The 19,808-nt window shown below is 44.6% G+C and overlaps 1 protein-coding gene across 5 annotated transcripts in view; it reads right to left on the minus strand.

The window, feature by feature from the left end:
• Positions 1 to 16,963, minus strand: part of LOC119654196 (KH domain-containing, RNA-binding, signal transduction-associated protein 2-like) — a 35,960-nt gene extending 18,997 nt beyond the window's left edge. The window contains exons 1-6 of one of the 5 annotated variants that reach the window (XM_038059397.1): positions 16,529 to 16,952; positions 8,682 to 8,806; positions 8,194 to 8,612; positions 8,005 to 8,124; positions 345 to 520; positions 7 to 266 (exon numbers count right to left, since the gene is read on the minus strand). In XM_038059397.1, coding sequence (XP_037915325.1) covers positions 241 to 266; positions 345 to 520; positions 8,005 to 8,124; positions 8,194 to 8,612; positions 8,682 to 8,806; positions 16,529 to 16,760 — 1,098 coding nt within the window. In that variant the 5' untranslated portion in view covers positions 16,761 to 16,952 and the 3' untranslated portion in view covers positions 7 to 240. Of the gene's footprint in view, positions 1 to 6; positions 267 to 344; positions 521 to 8,004; positions 8,125 to 8,193; positions 8,613 to 8,681; positions 8,807 to 16,528 lie in introns of those variants that run through there. The other 4 variants (XM_038059395.1, XM_038059396.1, XM_038059394.1 and 1 more) reach the window with 4 other exon arrangements.
• Between the last annotated feature and the right edge of the window lie 2,845 nt (positions 16,964 to 19,808).

Below are 19,808 nucleotides of genomic sequence, written 5' to 3' on the forward strand. Positions count from 1 at the left end.
ATTATAATAGTTTAAGGTTGTTATTATAAAAGTTTTGCACATTTTTAAAAAGAAATTTGTTTTGTTTTTGTGGTTTGTTGCGTTAGGAAGAGAAATTTTATCAATTAAGAGAATTACAGTTAAACATGGAACACAACGGCTGGTTTATTTGCTTTTGTGTCTCTTACGATGCTCTCGATTTCATTCATTTATTTGGTTGCGAAAAATTCAGGTTTTCGTATTAGAATTGTTTTACTTTTTTCATTTAAATTTGAGCCTTTTCTTTCCTGGTTTAAAATTTCCATGTTATATCACACGAAATAATTTCGAACGCGGATTGAAAAAGAATGAGAAATACAACTTACCTGGATAGCTGGGTGAATGTGGATAATATTCACGTCGGTATTCTGCAGGCTCATATTCTGGTACTTCGTAGGGGGCTCGGCTTGAAGCCGGTGGTGCATGCCCGTATCCGTAACTGTCGTACGCTGGCGCCTCATAGCTGATTGGTTCGTCATAGTGACGGCTGAAAGGCGGTACTCTTTTTAAAAAACACAGAGAGCGTTCGAAATTTTGGGGATTTAGGTGGCATAGCATACATAAAAAAAGAAAAGCGGAAAAGAAAACAAAATTATAAATTTAATACTCTCATCAGCAATTTAATTAAATACTAAAGGAAATTATAAGTAACATTAATGTTTAGGGAAATCTGATTTCCGACAGAATGGGCATATTGGAGCGATGGGTTGAGTACTTTGATGAGCTACTGAACAACCAGGGGACATCAGCGAGTTGGAGGTCCCGCCAACTGAAGATGACGGACAAATACTACCACCACCAAGTTTAGAAGAAACAGTCCGTGCAATTTATCGGCTTAAAAATCATAAGTCGCCATGAGCCGATGGAATTACAGGCGAATTGGTTAAATATGGAGGCGACCGATTACACCAAGCGGTTCATCAACTGATGCTCAAGGTGCGGGAAGGGGCGAATCAATGACTGACAACGAGGCATTATCTGTCCCATATATAAAAAGGGAGATATCACACAGTGCAGCAATTATAGAGGTAACACATTGCTGAGTACCATCTATAAGATATTCTCCGCTATCTCGCTAGGTCGGATAGCCCCATACGCCCAGAACATCATTGGCTCATACCAAAGAGGCTTCACTCCAGGCAAATCAGCAACAGATCAGATTTTCTCTCTGCGGTAAGCGATGGAAAAATATACAACTTTGAGACCGTTGACAATTTCTCCTATCTAGGGTCGAAAATCACAACCGATAACAGCTACGATAATGAAATCCGCGCACGGTTGTCAGCCAACAGAGCCTATTTCAGCTTACAACAACTGTTCCGTTCTAAATGTCTCACCATAGGGTCAAAGCTCTTACTGTACAAGACAATGATCTTGCCAGTCCTCATGTATTCCTCGGAAACTTGGGTTCTTAACAAGAAAAATTGTGAACTCTTGGCCGTGTTCGAGAGAAGAATCATCCGAAGAATTTTTGGCCCCCTACATGAGAATGGACGATTCCGTAGCCTACACAATGACGAAATCTATGAGCGATACCGACCGTCCGGTTGTGGATAAAATCCGGCTCAATAGGTTACGATCGGCGGGTCACTTAATCCGTATGGATGAGGATGATCCCACCCGGAAAGTCTATAAGGATAATATCCATGATAGAAAAAGAAAACGAGGCCGACCCTGCCTAAGATGGAGCGATGGCGTAGGTCAGGACGCCAGACAGCTTTTAGGGATATCGAATTGGTGGACCTGGGCGCAAAACCGGAATGTCTGGAGTTCCTTATTAAGGCAGGTCTAGACCGGATACCGGTTGTTGCGCCGTTGATGATGATTATTTACTAGCACTGTTTATTCATTTAACATGGTATTCTGAAAATCAATGAGTCAATCGTGGAGATGGTGCAAATATAACTGGATTCTGTTGAATCTTGAGGTGAGATGGTCCCTATGTTTTCAATATATAACTGCTATTACCGCTGTCTTTGATCATCGAAGCATACAAAGGAGTATCTGCTCTTCTTATTTTCACATCATGCGATATTTTCCAAACAAACAAGCTCATTTTTTCTTGCGGTGCAATCTCCTGTCTTATTGTGTAGCCGTCGTTTCTATGGCGTGTTCGATTCGTCTTGATTTTTTTTTGTCATTTCTCTCAATCGAAAATTTGTTCTGGATAGAGCGGAGAGGTTCTCAAATCACTGCCTATCAAGCCGTAGTTGGTTCAGTTTTTGGGTGAAATGCCATATTAATCGCGATGCGGATATGATTATAGCTAGTTATCCCACTGATCCAGCGCAACATTATCTTCTCGATGACAGCGAGGCGGCGTTTATTGCTGGGAACCATAGAAAGCGTCATGGCGATGATGTTAAATTGGAAAAAGTCGATCGCAGTTTCAGTGACACGTGAATTCTTCTTTTGACGTTTCTCCGTTGTTCAAAGAAAGATCTGGATTTGGTTTTCTTTAAGATTTTCCATCGGAGAAATACGACTGCAATACTTCCTGTTTTGTATAGAAACAAGAGTGTTGTTCCAACTAACGAGGAACGAAACATATTATTACGGCCCAGTATTCGTGCTTGGCATGGAACCCTATTCTTTGGACACAAGTTCCTTCCCGTAATCTGAGTCCATAGAAAATAACGCGGTATTACTTTTGGTTATTTAATAATTTGTAAAAAATGTCACCGACGCCTATTTACAACTCAAGAAGGGTTACAGCGCATTGCAGTCTTGTCGGAAATCCCAATAACGTGAATTCCTTAATTGAATGTAACCATACTCCTTTCTTTTTCTTCAGCCTTTGTCCCGTTCACAAGCGGAGTCGGCTCGTCGTGATCGGTTTCGCCATTTAGCTCTATCGAGTGCTTGATCTGGGTGCAATCGCGAGGCTTTTAAATCCCCATCCAGCGTATGAAGCCACCGTTGTTTCGGCATACTTTTTGGTCCCTTACCATCGACTTCGATGTTCAGACCAATCTTGGCAAGTGAATTCTCGTTAGCACGAATTACGTGACCATACCATCGAAGACGCCTCGCTCGCAATTTTTCTACGATCGCGATGATCGCGGATATCCTCATTTCGAGTGTGATCAAAACGTGACACGCCACATCTTCGTCTCCATTACCGCACAACGCCGTTCATTGTCTTTTATAGTAGGCCAACACTCAGAACCATAGAGAGCGATAGGACGGACAACATTGTGGCAAATTTTCAATTTTAGACGTTCCTTGATACGTCGATCACAAAGAACACCAGTTGTGGAACGCCACGTCATCCAGGTTGCGTTAATGCGTGAAGCAATTTCATAACGCAGTTCTCTATTGGTTGATAACCTTGATCCGAGGTATTTAAATCGCTCAGTTCTGGGCAGATCACTGCCGCTGACAGTGATTATGTCTGTTTTATGGGAATCGGTCGGCAAAAATTTAGTTTTGTTTAGATTCAATCTGAGACCGTGTTGCATGAGGTGATCATTCCATTTTTGCACAAGTTGTTCGAGATCATTTTTGCTATCAGATGCAAGGAAAATATCATCTGCATAAAGCAGTTTGCAGGGCGCTGGACGTTGGATATCCCGTGTGACGGTGTCCATAACAAGAACGAAGCGGAATGGTGAGAGGGTGCTTCTTTGATGAACACCAATAGAGACACGAAGCGGTTTAATACACCCGCCATACTTCAAACTTTACTTTTCGGATCGTGGTCGAGCAATTGAGCCCAGCGCACGAGTTCTTCTGGCAGTGTTGTCGTAAAACATACCAGATGAGTTCGTATGCCAGACGGTCAAACGCCTTCTCTAGATCCAGAAATGCAATGTAAAGAGGGCGATATTTCTGCCTGAGTAACCGCGTAGCGTGTATTGCGTCAGTTGTTCCGCAGTTTTTGACAAATCCGGCTTGATTCAAGATTATTTCAACGATTTCGCGAATACGGTTGTCAAGAATGCGTTCAAAAATCTTCATGGTATGGGAAAGTAACGGTAATTTGAATATTCTGCTGGACTACCTTTCTTTTTCCATATTGGAACAGTGGTACTTTCTTGCCAGTAAGATGGTGTTCTTCCTTCCTGAATAACCCGATTAAAGAATTCACTGAGCCACAGTGTTGGGTCCCAGCTTTCGCTTTTATTGTTTCCTCGACTTCATACTGGTGGGTGCAAGACCTACCTAAATCTCTACCGAACTGCCGAGTACGGCACCCGTGTTAAAACGCAACGCCACGCCGAGGCCCGAAGGTCTCTGTTCGCTTGAACGCAACCACAACCCCCATGAAGCTCCCACGAGGGGGCCAACCGCAAACAACCGAGCTGTACTCACATACAACGGGAGTTCACCCGAAGTATGAGAGTCCAGGAGCTTTCCCGGTTCCCATGGTACCAGTATACCCCTGGTAAGGTTTCGAGTCTCCGTGCAGACTCGGGTCTGATCGCCCTGATTAGGCCTTTGGAGCATTCACCTACTGCATCACGGCCGGCAAGCCAAAGTGAGTACAGCGTCTCCCGGTACCCCGTCTTCCTCACCGTCACCTTTGAGCACCAGTTGCGCTGACAGGTCGAACTGGTCCAAATGTTGGCAATGATTATGGAAGTGGAGGATGAGCAAATTCTTCAGTTGAAAGCTGGTCGAAGTATTCTCGCCATCTATGTCTGATCACAAGATAATCAGATTCGACATTGAGGGTAACTCCGAAATAAAAAGAATAATAAGGAATCCCAGGAGAACGGATTGGCAATTCTATGCAACGCACTTGAGCACCAACATTGACCACCTTCAAGGGGGCGGTGACATCAGGAGCGAACTGGAACTAAAAATGATGGTGGAAAACCTCAACACAATCGACATTGCCGCTTATGAGGCCAGCTGTCTGGCTAAAAAAGTTAGGTCATCAAGGGATGTACCATGGTGAAACAGGAACTTGGCCGAAATGAAAACAGAGGCACGAAAACTTTTTAACCGCGCAAAACAAACCGGGGACTGGCAGAGGTACAAAAATGCATTGACTCCGTATAGCAACGCGATCAGGGAAGCAAAACGGAACAGTTTGAGGGTATTCTTGGAAGGGATCGAACAGATCACAGAACCAACCAGGCTTTACAAGGCTGTGGCCAAAGACGGGGCAACATCCTCTGCCTCTTTGAAGAAGGGAGATGGGGCATTTACCGAGAATGAGGATAGGGTGCACTTGCTTCTCAGAACTCATTTCCCGGGGTCCTACCCCACATCATTGTCAGCACGCTTACTGAGCAGGACGGTCAACTGGAACTGCTCTGTATCAGCTGACAGAGGTACTACGGGATGCCATAGAAACAAAAGAAATGCACTGTGCGCGTTTTTGGATATCGAAGGAGCATTCGACAACACATCGCACACAAAGATACAAGATGCCCTAAGCCGCAAGGGAGTGGGAAACACCCTGTCATTCTGCATGGGCAAAATGCTAGAAAGCAGGCTAATAGAAATACCGACAGGTATAAATTATCATGAACACTACTCAAGGTTGTCCGCAGGGCGAAATACTATCGCCGCTTATGTAGAATATGGTAGTGGATGAACTCGTGGACGTGCTAACAAATACTGGAATACAAGTCCAGGGTTACGCGGACGACATTGTTTTAATCTGTAGGGGCAAATATGAAGTTACCCAATGTGATAGAATCCAAATTGGCATAAGGGTTACTAGTACCTGGTGCAGGAAGTCGTGACTGCGGATCAATTCAGCCAAAACCACCATAGTATCATTCACTAGGAAGCGTAAGCTTGATAACATTAGAACCATAAGATTAAATGATGTGGAAGTGAAAAGAGAAACAGAGATCAAATATTTGGGAATTACGCTAGACCAAAAATTACTCTGGAAGACATATGTCGGAAAGCCACAGGGGATCTGATGACTTGGAGGCCCATAGCAGGAAAAAATAGGGTTGCAGCCCGAAAACACTAGTTTGGAGATATACTGTAATAGAAAGGCAAATGATTACTTATGGAGCGGTAATCTGGGCAAAAAGAACCGAACTCAGTACACAAGCCAGGGAATTACACAAGCTCCACAGACTGGCTTGCATGTGTATCAGTGGGGCAATGAGGACATGCCCAACGGCATCCCTGGAGGTCCTTCTGGAATTAACCCTTCTCCATCTGCCCATACAGATGCAGGCAAGGAGGGCAATATTCAGGATGGCCGGGAGTATCAGTGATGTGCGGAGCTGCTTAAACCGAAGAAAGATTGGAATTCTATCTAGGCGATATCCCGAATTACTGATACGAAGATTTCTCCGAAAATCAGTAATTTTCCAGGCACCCAGACCCTCAACCTATATACCATTTTGAAGCTCAGAACCCCCCCCGATAGCAGTGATTACGAATTAAGCTAAGACGAGGTTTCAATTCGATAAGAAGTTTCAAACACGGAGTAACAAGGCAAACTGGTAGAGCGTAAGGCTTAAACCAGCAACTGATTACTTGACACATGGTGCCATTGGTCCAAGGAAAGTGTACTTCGAGCCAATGGGCAGGTACACTAGCATATTCCAGTCGGAAATATACGCCATAGCCAGATGCGCCTCCTTTAATCTCCAAAGGAACTATAGGGGGCAGAACATTGCTATTCTCACCGATAGCCAAGCAGCGTTCAAGGCACTTAGGTCCAGTCCAACTAGGTGAAGTCTAAACAGTCGGCTCGTCCAACAAAGTCTGGATACTCTGGGTTCCAAGCCATGCTGGGTTGGGATGCAACGAGACAGCGGACGAACAAGCCAAGAAGGGAGCAGGAACGCCTTTACACCGGTCAGAACCCGTCTGTGGAATCGGAAACGGTTTCATGGCTATGATACTAAGAATTGAAGGGAACTATACTGGGCGGGCCCACCAGGGATGGAGCGAGGGTGCTTATTGGGGGATATGAACCAATGTGCACAAAGGATTGCCTCAACCTTACCAAAAAGAACCTCCGAATCATAGTGGGAATTCTCACTGGTCACTGTTTCTCAGCTAGGAAAGCTAGGAATATCTACGGACACTGCCTGCAGGTTTTGTGCGGGGTGTGGTGAAACCTCTATACACGTCCTGGGACAGTGTCCGGCACTTGTACAAAGTATGTCGAGGCATCTGGGAGAACACCTAATACCGGATGCAAAGTTAAAAGATCTGGAAGTAGGGAATATACTAAAGGCCCTGACGGTTAGGTTTGCCAACGGTAGGCTTGCTGGAGATACTATGATTAATATAACCAGTAAAAGGGACACAATAGTTCTTTAACGACGCGATGCGACTTTCCTTTAAAAGAATAATAATAATGAGCGAAAATGTACGTGTATCTCGAATCTTAATTGATCTTAATGTTCACACTCTCGACCGCGGTGAATGCCTTTTTATTTCCTTGTGAGCTTTTCGAACAATTCAAAAGTATTCTCCCAAAATTTCATGAAGATCCGACCATTATTTACGTAATTACACATTTTCACGAGCAGAGTAATAGCACCTACACGTCCGACCCCTCATGTATTATAAAGATCTCAGGAGGAAATTGAGCATTCGCAATATTTGTCCATCCAAAAGCACTATAAATCGGCCTAGCACAAGATCATTTTCTCTGTACTGTTACTCAATCAAAAGTGTGAAATCTTCTCTTTATAACTTTGAATCGTAAATAAATTCGATACTTTCCCCGAACAAAGAAATTGGCAGAACACTTCTCACACTGTAAAGGAATTATTCACCTATAAGGCTTTCCTTTTCACATATTATTAGTCATAGTTTGTGCTTTTCTTCTCCTGTTTTTAAGCTAACCATTTTGTTTTTCCATTTAATTTGGTCGAACCCATGTTATCTCCAGTCACCACTCTTAATGCTTTTTTTTTGTCAATTATTTACTCCATTTCAAAATAAAGATATGTATATCTATCCGAGACTTTTAGTTTCAGTCAAATCAAAAACTATATTTATATTGAATAAAACTTATACTTAAATATCAGCCTAAACTAAAATAATTACCTATAAGCCTCATCCATCGCTGATCGTGCTCTGTCCAATATCGATAGGACTTTCTGCTTTGGAGGCATCACAGCCCGCGTTGATGTGGTTGATGGATGTGTTGAGACAGGAGCTGGTGGTCTAATAAAAAGAACGAAAGGTTTTACATCTCAACCTATAGAAAACTGGCTCAATTTCGATTTGTCTTACCTATATCCATACGAAGATCGGGGCGGCACAGCACTCGACACCGGTGGCTGCCTTGGTTTATACCCTGATGATCCTTTTTCAAATTCGGCACCACCCTCTCCTGAGCTATCCATTAGCTCGCGTAACTGCTCCTGCCTTATCATATCATTACTGTCTGGTATTAAATACTTTCTCAGTTCAGCCATAGCATAGGCCATTCGAGCATGTGCCTCAGCCGGTGGGGCAATTGTTGAGATTTCCACATGGAGATCATCGTTCAAATGAGCATATTTTGGGTCCATTGAAGAGCGTAGTTCTTCCTCTTTCGCTCGGTCTTTCATTGAATTACGACCGAGAACAGTCATTTTGCAGAGAGTTTCCTCTTGGAGACGACGCAGTGAGTTGCCTTTGGGGCCAAGCAGTTTGCCAACAAAGTTGAACTATTTAAGAGTCGGAATACAAATAATAATTAGAAACTGATGATATATTGCCGTTTGATGCAAATATACCTTTGGATGCTCTCTGATTGGTACCAGTACTTTCTGTGATACCCGAATTGGTTTTTCGCGATAAATGTCTACATATTTTGGGTCACGTGTTGGAATGCGTCCAGTTCTTTGAACTGTTTCAATTTCTATTGGAGAAAAAACTTTCTGTTAGGCAATTTTTAAACAAGCAAAATAGTTATGTATAAGTAAAGATAAACGAATAGTAGCAACGCTACACACACCGTGGTATACTTCGACATTACAACCATAAGAGTACATCCGCAAACCGAAAAGGGATTAAATAAAAGTCCTCTCAATGAAATTATTGACATTTGCTCCGTGTAAACAAGTGTCCTGTTGGATCCTCATATCTCCCATTCATTTCGTTGAATTGTGTAGAACTCACAGAGAGAAAAAAAAAACAATTATCCCCTACTCGTCACATTACACATCAACACCGAAACGTGAATGTAGGGAAGCAATTTTCGCTTCAGAGTGCTCAATTTTAATCGGCAAGTTCCTCTGCCTCTCCCTGAATTTCTCCCATAGGGGTGGATTAGGGACGGGGTTCGTAGTTCGACTCCTCTCGCTGTCGAACTGGCGATTATGCTCACTGTATGGAATGAAGACTTGTGCTAATTGGGCCCAGCGGGGAAAATTTTCTCGCTGATTTCAATGCGTAAACAGTTGTCAACTAAACAGTTGAAGTGCGACTGACACCTTTCAAGGAACTTTACTATATATCTGGTTGATGCTCAGTGGCGGCAGTGAGGAAGACGGCGCAGCAACCCTGTCCGCCAAACCAACAGCAAGTGGCCGAGGAGAACTTCTATAGTGGTAGCACTCGCAGACGCTGTATCACATTGGTTTGCTGGCCATGATGCAGTAGGCGAATGCTCCAAAGGCCTAATCATAGTGATCAGACCCGAGTCTGCACGGGTGCCACACTCGATAGTTCGGTAGAGATTTAGGTAAGTCTGGCATCCACCAGTATGAATGCCGAGCCATGCATTTAGTACAGACTGATATCTGATAGCATATCTCAGCGGGGCTCTGATTGTGGTCACAAAATCATCCGTATCTTAAGAAGACCGTAAATCTACAGAGACGTAACTACATATCTGGATAAGACGTATCGTTCGTAAAATCGTCGTTTTTGAATATGCCGGTACAATGGCAGAGGAAGTGAAATTTCTTCATCTGTTGAGATGTCGGTCTAGAAAATCAAGCCGATGAAATCTTGGTTCTTGTTGGTTTGGGTTGATTGTACTGGACAATTAGATGGAATGATTTTTGTGTTGTTCAATAATAAATTTGATGGTCCACTTGCTGAGGTTAACGAAGTAGAGAATTCCAATTTAGGGACGAGTGTGACCTTTGCCTACTTCCAGCTAGTGAGAAAGCTTGCGTTCAGCAAGCAAGGGTATCAGGGAGGACAGAAATGAGGTAACGGATGCAGACATATTTCCGAATAATCATTATGACGGAACTGTTTACTATTCCATTAAAGTATGGTTCAATCTTTTTATAGAAGTGAAATGCCAGTCACACAGTCGTTTCTGCCTCGTTGTAATGGTCTTAGGGATATAACATTGAAGACGTCTTGCGGGTTTAGGTTTGCAGCGACCTGCTGCGCAAGGTCGAGAACATGATAGAACAATGGGCGGAATTTTGGAGGCTACCTTCTTCTTCGGAGGTGCTTGTATTTTTTGCTTTTTTTCTATCTCCAATTTTTGTAAGTTACTCACTGATCTGGATCGTCGAATCAAAACGATCTACAAAGCGGCTCAGGCAACCCTCGGGGTCATCAAGCGCGGCCAGCTTTTCCATCAACTGGGATACTTGACTTTGAAATGACAATGAAGATCCATGGAATTGGCTTGCCGATTGGCAAATTTATAAGAATGTGTGTGAAGCAATGAGAGTGACTGTTGCTATCCAAGCAGACCACTACAAAGATTTTTTACATTAAATTCTCGGGAATATTTCGAGCAGACTTTTACGAAAGAATTTGCTGATTCACCACATCCGTCAATGCCACGGACACAGAAGCCATGAAACGAAATCGAACAAAGCAACATGAAGGACTCAAGAAAGAAGAAAGAAAGAAAGAAAGTACAACCGTTCCAACATGGAAAAAGAAAGGCAGTATTCTCAGGATATTATCGTCCGAATGGGTTGTTATCCCATAGCATGGAGATTTTTCAACGCATTTTTCTTTTATGGCGTTACAGTCCGATGTTGTTCCTTAGCCTAACGAAGTTTACTTTCCACCGTATAGACTCGGGGGATCAACACTTATATCACTTGTGTATCAACACGCAGGGACCTCCCGGAGTGACGCGGATTAGTGGTTTCCAGCTGGGAATCCATTGCCGTCGAGCTGGATGTAGCGGATATCAGCCCTCTGACCCCTCAAAGGCAGAGACCGACAAGAATGTCGGTCACCGAAAACAATATAACAGCGAAGGCCTGGCAGACGAGCAGAAGGCGAAGCCCACCTCTTTCAACCGATCTCAAGACGAAGTCGAACAAAAACAAAGCAGAACAGAGTGTGCAACAGCTCGGACGGTAAGCAACCTCTACATAAAGGTAAGCAGCAAAGTAGACTCTCAGCTGATCCGTGACTTCCACTTTATAGCTTGCGTGGACCAATTCTTCAGGGACTTTCTCGGTTCGTGCTTCGCCAAGATCAGCGACACCTGGGAGAGCGTAGAGCTCAGTGCTTTAGTTAACGGTGATGTACAAAATTGTGCGAATATTGGACAGCAGCGGAGTGAAGGTCGTGGCGTATACCGACGGCTTGGTGGTGAGTATCAGGGATGCTTCCCTCTATTATGAGTGACATCATGGAAGGAGCGTTGGGAAAGGTGTGCCTGTGGGCTGCAAGATGCGCACTCGACATAAAACAAAACGGAAGTTATGCTATTCACCACCAAGACAAGAGTACTCAAATTCCACCTGCCGCGGCTGAATCAACAATGATTGGTTCTTTCCTCCAGTGTAAAGTAACAAATCATCAATTCCTGATTCAAAGCTGAATTGGAAATTGAACAAGAATTGCGGGTTAAGAAGGTTTGCATAGTCTTCTATGCCTGTAAGAGAACGTTTGCAAAGAAATGGGATCTCCGGCCGAGAATGTTTCTGTGGATATACACAGCTACGTATGGCTCTATTGTATGGTGGCAGGCTTTGAGCAAAAAGTACAATAGAATGAAGCTTAATAGAATTCATGAGTTCGGATAGCTGAGTGGTTAGAGCACAAGGCTGTCGTACGGAAGGTTACGGTTCAAATCTCACTGGTGGCAGTGAGATTTGTATCGTGATTTGACGTCGGATACCAGTTGTGAATGAGTTCCTGAGTCAAATCAAGGTAATAATCTCGGACGAGCGCAATGCTGACCACATTGCCTCCTACAGAGTTCTGTAATCCTGTAGTGTACCGTTACGGTTTTGACCACAACCTCGTTTAGGACATCAGGTAGAATCTCAACCTATTCGCCCATCGTTTTTGAAGACGTTACCAATCCACGTATTCGTGCACTTCTTTATAAAAAAAAAAAAAAAATATGCCGCAACATCACTAGCGAGCGTAGTTTCTCTGATCTCATTGCGGAAGATATTAAGCAATAAATCAACACTTTTGGCTCCCCTATCTTTTCTAAGGTGCGTTCTTTGTCACCACAGAAGCTCTCAGTAGTGGGGAAAGAGTTTGAAAAACTACTTAAGCAAGGTATATGCAGTTAGTCATCTCCACTCCATCTGATCCCAAAGCCGTGTCTTTTCGACCTTGGATCTCGCCAAGGCCTACCATCATATTCCTGTAGTTCCCCAAGATATTCCAAAGATAACAATTTCCACATCTCTCGGACTCTTCGAGTTGACACGGATGATTTTTGGCCTATGCAATGTGGCGCAATTTTTCAGGAAAGTTATCCATACTGTATTACGAAAACTGAACTTCTGTTTCGTCTACTTGGATCATATTCTGTTCGTATGTTCCACCGAGTCCGAGCATTTGTCACATCTCGAGACCATTTTTCAACGTCTCCTTGACAATGTCCTAATTCTTAACGTTGAAAAGTGCGTATTTCTCCAGCACCAGGCCATCCCATCATTTGTGACGGCTTACAACCCGACTCAGACAAAATGCAAGCGATCGCAAGCTTCCCGCTTTCGAAGACGGTCAAAGACTTTAGAAGATTCTTGAGCATGGAAAACTTCTACCGTTGTTTCTTGCCCAAAGCCGTTCAGCAGTCGCAGCCGATTTTTCGACAATCGCTGTGCCCTAGAAGAACGACGCAGTTCTTCAAAGTTTGAGGACCAACTACAAATATAAGTTTAAGGAATTCCCTATCTTCGGCTCACTTTCCTCGATCTACTACGAGATTTCCGAAAAAGGACCTAGGCCATATACTCCGGCCGCTTTCCGTAAGGAAGTGGTTCGCTCGGTGCACGATCTTGCACACTGGCATTCGGACAACGAATCGGCTAGTCTCCAGCAAATATTTCTGGCCGTCAATAAACAACGACGTGAATATCTAGGTGGGAGAGTGCATGGCATGGCAAAGATGTAATGTCACTAGGCATGCTAAGAAGGAATTAGGTGTATTCCCTAAGTCAACAAAACGCCTCCGCACCATACAATCTGACATTGTAGGCCCTTTGCGAAGTTCACACGACTACAGGTGTTGTCTGACAGTCATTGATCGGCTTACACTATGGCCTGAGGCAATACGTCTCAAGCACTTTCAAATTCATGTGTTAAGGTCCTCTGTCGAGAATGGATTCCGCTTTTGCTGTTCTCGCCGTAATTAAATTAAGAAATTAATTATTATAAGAATCACTAAATTTGAAAAAAAAAGCATTTTTAATGAGGGGTAGGCTCGCCTTGATCGGTTGCGTCATTTTGTTCTCTCAAAGGCCAGGTCTGGATGCAGTCGCGAGGCTTTCAGATCAGCATCCAGCGTACCAGATTACCGTTGCTTCGGCCGGCCTTTTGGTTCTTACCATCGACTTCGATGCTATACCACCGAAGACACCTCTCTCGCAATTTTTTCACGATCGATATCCATTGCAAATAACCTCATTTCGGATGTGATCGCCACGGATCCAGTTCATTACCGCGAGACGCCGTTCGTTGCCTTTTATAGTAAGCTAACACTCAGAACCAGACAGAGCTGACGACACTGCGGTAAATTTTCGACTTGAAACATTCAGTGATACGTTGATCACAAAGAACGCCACTTCATCCAGGTTGCGCTAAGCTACTCACCTTTGCTCTGAAACAAAAACATGGCAAAGCGATCCCCCGCCAACTTCGGTATCTGAACTTTATCAACCAATTTACGCGACATTCAACACGCATCTGGAACGGATAACGTTATTGGTGATGCTCTTTCAAGTGTTGCAGAGGTCAAGATCCCTGTCACCGTTGATTTTCCGGCAATCGTGGAGGCGCAGTTCTTCAGAGTTTCTTATCTTCGGGTTTATGTCTACTATATACTGCGAGACTTTGAACAAGGGACCAAAGCCATATATTCTGAGCGATTTCCGTAAGGAATTATTTCATGCCAATCACGATCTAGCGTAACCAGGCATCCGGATAACGACTCGGTTAATCACCGCAAGGCATTTCTGGTCGCCCATGAACTGGATATTGATTCTTGGATCAGACAATGTATCGCATCCCCGAAATGTAAAACTATAAAACATGTGAGGAAGGAAGTAGGCATGCTCCCTCGGGCCACAATTCATCTCGATTAAATTGGTCCTATGTGAGACTCAACTACGATTTCAAATACTATGTCACAATCACCGATAGACCTTCACGTGAAAGACATTTCTGCACAATCTTGTGCCGAAGTCTTCTGTCGAGATTGCGCTCTACGCTTTGATGTGCCGAAGATACGATCACTTAGCAGAAAGCAGTTCGAGTCTTCCCCTGTCTTGGAATTAAAAAAAAGACGTACCACTCGCAGTTCAATGGGATGACAGGGTAGGACGATGAAAGACGCTATAATGGGCCAAGACGACCTTTCTTTGTCGCAAGTCCTACTGGTCGTTCTATTCGGCCTCCGGACCATCAATGTCGAAGAATTTTTTGGAAGCCCCGTGGAGCTGGTACAAGGAGGGAACTTGAGACTCAGGGACCCTGCATTCGGCATTAGGTCGGGTCTTAACACCACCGGGTTATTGCGTCTGCCCAAGGACGTAGTATGGAAGCTGAAGCGACTACCACCCGTGAACAACGCGAAAAACGCAGCTGGTGTGCATAAGGATCTTGACTCCTGCACGCATGTTCTAATTAGGACGGCCTTGACGTCAGGAGTCCAGATCCGTTCGACCTGGCTGAAGCCCTTCTTCACGGAAGAAACCGCAGCCAGGAAGAGGGGCATACGATGCAAGGCTAGCAGAGCCGTTGGTCTGGTTGACCGCTGAAACCCTTTGGTTTCAACTGGGGTAGAATGATGTCGTGAAGCGAGCAACAAGCGTGACGAACTCAGGCATTTGTGGACGCTTTTGAAACAGTTGGCTATGCATCCATCGTTCGAGCTTGGTCTTCGGTATTATAATATAATCAGTGCTCGCTCGGTTGAGATTAGCCTAAATATCAAAGTCGGGAGACCAAAATAACGATCTGATACGCTAGATGGTGAATCGAGAGCCTCTACCAGGACCAGCCCAGAAGTGGCGAACTCGGTCTAAAGGGTCCGATTCCCTACCGAGCGGGATAAAGCCTAAGGAAGAATATGCCTTCTTCCAACATCCTCACTCCATTCATTATGAATTCCAAGGCTGAAAAGACCTTTAGCTGACCCAAAACCCAGTCGAGTCTGGGAGACCAAAGTTTGGATCTGGCGTTGACTTCACCCAGCATCAAGCGAGCTCAGAACACGTGTTCACGAACGCTTCTATTGGAACGAATAAGCTCTATTGCAAGAGGATTTTCCAAGTAAATAATATCCTTAATGTAAGTAGCAGGATATCCGGAAGGATTGAATATACAAGATTTGTTGAACTATCGCGGCGAAGCAAATTTGAATGAATGAATTTCTACTCAAGTACGTAAGATTTAGATCAGCAGAAACTAAGGCCAACTAGGACCCCAGGAGAGAGCTTCTCTTCTAAAACAACAACGAAGCTTCCCTTTAGTCTTATCACCATCCAGCTGAGTTAGCATATGTAAAGCATGAGCCCAGACAGTCGGAACACTACAGTCCAGACGCTTTTCAGAGAACTTCTTTGATAGTGCCTAGAGATAACACAGTGGAGTTTCGAACAAGCAGTAAGGAGCCACCACTTCCGACCTTCTTTACGGAGTCATCTCAACTCATTCAGACACCTCAGAAATTTCCTGATGATTCTCGGTTTCGGGCATTATGGTTCCTTGCCGTGGCTCCACACACCTCAAAGAAGATTGCCTGAGTTTTAGATAACATACTTTCAACGGAACTTGGGACAATGCTTTATCGCTTGCTATCGAAAACTGTCCAACTGCAGAACCTATAGAAGAGGCAACCCCCCAATGGGCATATGCAGACTATGCACCGGCACGACACAGCATCCCATCCGCAGTTTGTCATTACTTCACTCAAGCCTCCTGGGGCTGACAATATCCAAGCGATCTGAGTCCATCGAACCTATCTCCGCTGCCATCAATTCCACGCTAGGAAATTCGCACTGGGGATCGGCTCAATCAAAATACACGGTCGCCGGCATCCAATACAAAATGGCTGCCGGACGCCATCGCACACTACCTTCGCCTACGGACGACCTGTTTTCAGCCCGTCGCGAGGCCATCTTTGATAACAAGACATGAATTGAAAATGCAAATTCGCACGGCCGCCGCGGACCCATGCAATTACCTCCTTCCAACAGGCGCTCGGCGATCGGAAAGTTCTTGTCCAGCTTGTTCTTCTCCATGAGGCAGTCGCGAATATAGTCGTTGGCCTTGTCATTGAGCGACGGCTGCTCGTTGTGCGGCTCCTCGGAATTTTCATTCTGCGAGCCTCCGCCGGAGCCCACTTTCCGCTTGAAGTCCGTCTCCTCGTCATTGTAATTGTTGTACTCGCCGTTGCCCTCGTACGATTCCGTCATCCTGGCGCCTCGTTTTATGTACAAATTACTGGGTCTCCGTGAGCGCTGAATGTTTTCACGCACTATCACTTTCGGCTCGATTAAAAAATTCTTCCTTTTGCACTTCGCGACGACAGCGGACACGAACACTACTTCATCCCTTGCCAATTTGTATGAATGGGAATTGTCAAGTTGTCGGCATCGGTCGGCAAAACGCTGGCCGGGTAAAAGTGAGGCGAATTCGCTGCGGCTGGTGGACTGTGGTGAGGAAGTCGTTCGCTGCTGACGGTGACTGTACGTGGTGGGCGGGCTGGCTTGAAAATGTAACGGACGAAGTGTCCACTTTAGCAAATTAGACAATTTAGGAGTTTAATTTGATGAAAATTCCAAATCAATGTTCAGAATATTTTCGATATCATAAATTAAATGTGAGAGGCTGCTGAAATATGACATTTCGAAATTTGTTTAATGAAAACGGATCGATTGTGCAGCGAAAATTAGTTTTTCATTTATTCTACTCGTTTTCTAAAAGTCCCATTTTCAAATCAATTCATCATTTCTAGAAATAAGAGATTCCGAAATAAAGTCCTTCCAAATGATGACTTGCTCAAATATTGTCGCAAGTTCGTCTGCAAAAGAAATAAGGAAACGGCATGATTAATGTAATTATACCAAACGTGGGTCGCATTTTCCAGTGACCCCGTCTTTCGCCGCAGTGGACACGGGTCGAGGAAGACCCGAAACCTTTAGCTTTTTATCGCCTCCACATTCCTCCATTTCCAGGGGCTTCTTCATGGGACCCTTGGAACCCGAAGCGTACTTACAATTGCTCTTCAAATTGCTAGACAACCAAAATGAAGGTGCTCATACTCAAGACTAATTTGCTCATTTCTAACGACAAACGTTCCGTTCTTCACAAGCTCCTCGACGATTCCGATCCTAACCTCACTCTCCTAAACGAAACCAGACTGGAGGAAGCCCCAAACGTAAAACTATATGCTCCCGGTTACATTACTTTCGGCAACAACGAGGGCAGAGGCACAGCCATACTAGCCAAAGCGGGATTTAGGGTAAATAGCATCTCATCGGCTGCACTGGCGTCAAACCGCCTGTTAGCAGTAGTTAGACTTCCTCTGTGGGGTGGTGGCGACCTCCGAGTGCTAATCGGCTGTCTCTACTTCCCCGGCGGTACAGGTCGTCACCTCACTCCCATTCTCTCTGAACTCAGGGAAATCGCAGTCAGTTTCGATGCCTTTATCCTCGGCAGTGACCTCAACGCGAGGCACGTATCTTGAGGCGACTCAGTTAACAATGAAAACGGCAAAGTGCTCTTCGATTGGTTTTAGTCAACCCCATTCCTTAGCGTGGACATCAATGACCCTGGAATGTCATCTTTTCCTCGTAGATCTTCTTTCCTAGACGGCTTTATAATCTTGTCCAATTTCTCAGCATGAGTCATTAGTTGCTTTTCTTTGGCAGCCCACTCCGACCATTATGCCCTCAGTCTCTTTCTGCATCTACAGCAAATTCTCCCTTCACTCTACCATCCGCATAAATGCAGATCCTTCAATCTGACAAACTGGAACGATTTCCAACGCGCCTTAGTCAGTGCCCTGGGCCCACCCATGGACAAATCGCGCATCCACTCAAATGTTGAGCTAGTTACATACATCCGGAAAGTCAACTCTGCATTCGAAACCACAATTGACAAACACGCTCCGCGTCAACACTCCTCTTAGTCCGCGATAGAAACAGACTACTGCAGCACAGGAAATAAGACGGTAGTTAGCGTTGCATCTGTTCCGTAACCGATGAAATGGTTACGGCACAGATGCAACGCTGACTACCGTCTCCTCTCCGAGATCATCAAAGGCTTGTCCAGCAAAATCAATGGAGCTACTCGGTCCGAATTAAATGCATCTTACTAGAAACTCCTCAAATCTGGCCCACAAGTTCTCTCAATAATTAATCGATTGGCTGGAAGAAAAAAATCTTCTCTTGACGTCAACTACAACCCAATAAAAATAGGTAACCTCCAGTGTCACTTCCGTGAGGAAAAAGTATCCGCTTGCGTAGACTATTTTAGCCACTTATTCAGAACCAAATCGGCATCCCATCTGAAACTTAGTGGTCGCCACTACTCATCATCATCAACGGCGCAACAACCGGTATCCGGTCTAGGCCTGCCTTAATAAGGAACTCCAGACATCCCGGTTTTGCACCGAGGTCCACCAATTCGATATCCCTAAAAGCTGTCTGGCGTCCTGACCTACGCCATCGTTCCATCTTAGGCAGGGTCTGCCTCGTCTTCTTTTTCTATCATAGATATTGCCCTTATAGACTTTCTGGGTGGGATCATCCTCATCCATACGGATTAAGTGACCCGCCTACCGTAACTTATTGAGCCGGATTTTATCCACAACTTGACGGTCATGGTATCGCTCATAGATTTCGTCGTTATGTAGGCTACGGAATCGTCCATCCTCATGTAGGGAGCCAAAAATTCTTCGGAGGATTCTTCTCTCCAACGCGTAAGAGTTCGCAATCTTTCTTGTTAAGAACCCAAGTCTCCGAGGAATACATGAGGACTGGCAAGATCATAGTCTTGTACAATAAGAGCTTTGACCCTATGGTGAGACGATTCGAGCGAAACAGTTTTTGTAAGCTGAAATAGGTTCTGTTGGCTGACAACAACCGTGCGCGGATTTAATCATCGTAGCTGTTATCGGTTGTGATTTTCGACCCTAGATAGGAGAAATTGTCAATGGTCTCAAAGATGTATTCTGCTATCCTTATTCTTCCTGTTTGACCAGTGCAGTTTGATGTTGTTGGTTGATTCGTCTTCGGTGCTGACGTTGCCACTATATATTTTGTCTTGCCTTCATTGATGAGCAGCGCAAGATCTTGCTCCCCCTGCTGGATCTGGATGAAGGCAGTTCGTATGTCTCGGGTGGTTCTTCCCATGATGTCGATATTGGCTGCATAGGCCAGTAGTTGGGTGGACTTAAAGAGGATCGTACCTCTTGCATTTACCTCAGCATTATGGATCACTTTTTCCAGGGCCAAGTT

Source organism: Hermetia illucens, chromosome 4 (genome assembly GCF_905115235.1).
Source record: "Hermetia illucens chromosome 4, iHerIll2.2.curated.20191125, whole genome shotgun sequence".
In the NCBI taxonomy this organism is placed as follows: Eukaryota; Metazoa; Arthropoda; class Insecta; order Diptera; family Stratiomyidae; genus Hermetia; species Hermetia illucens.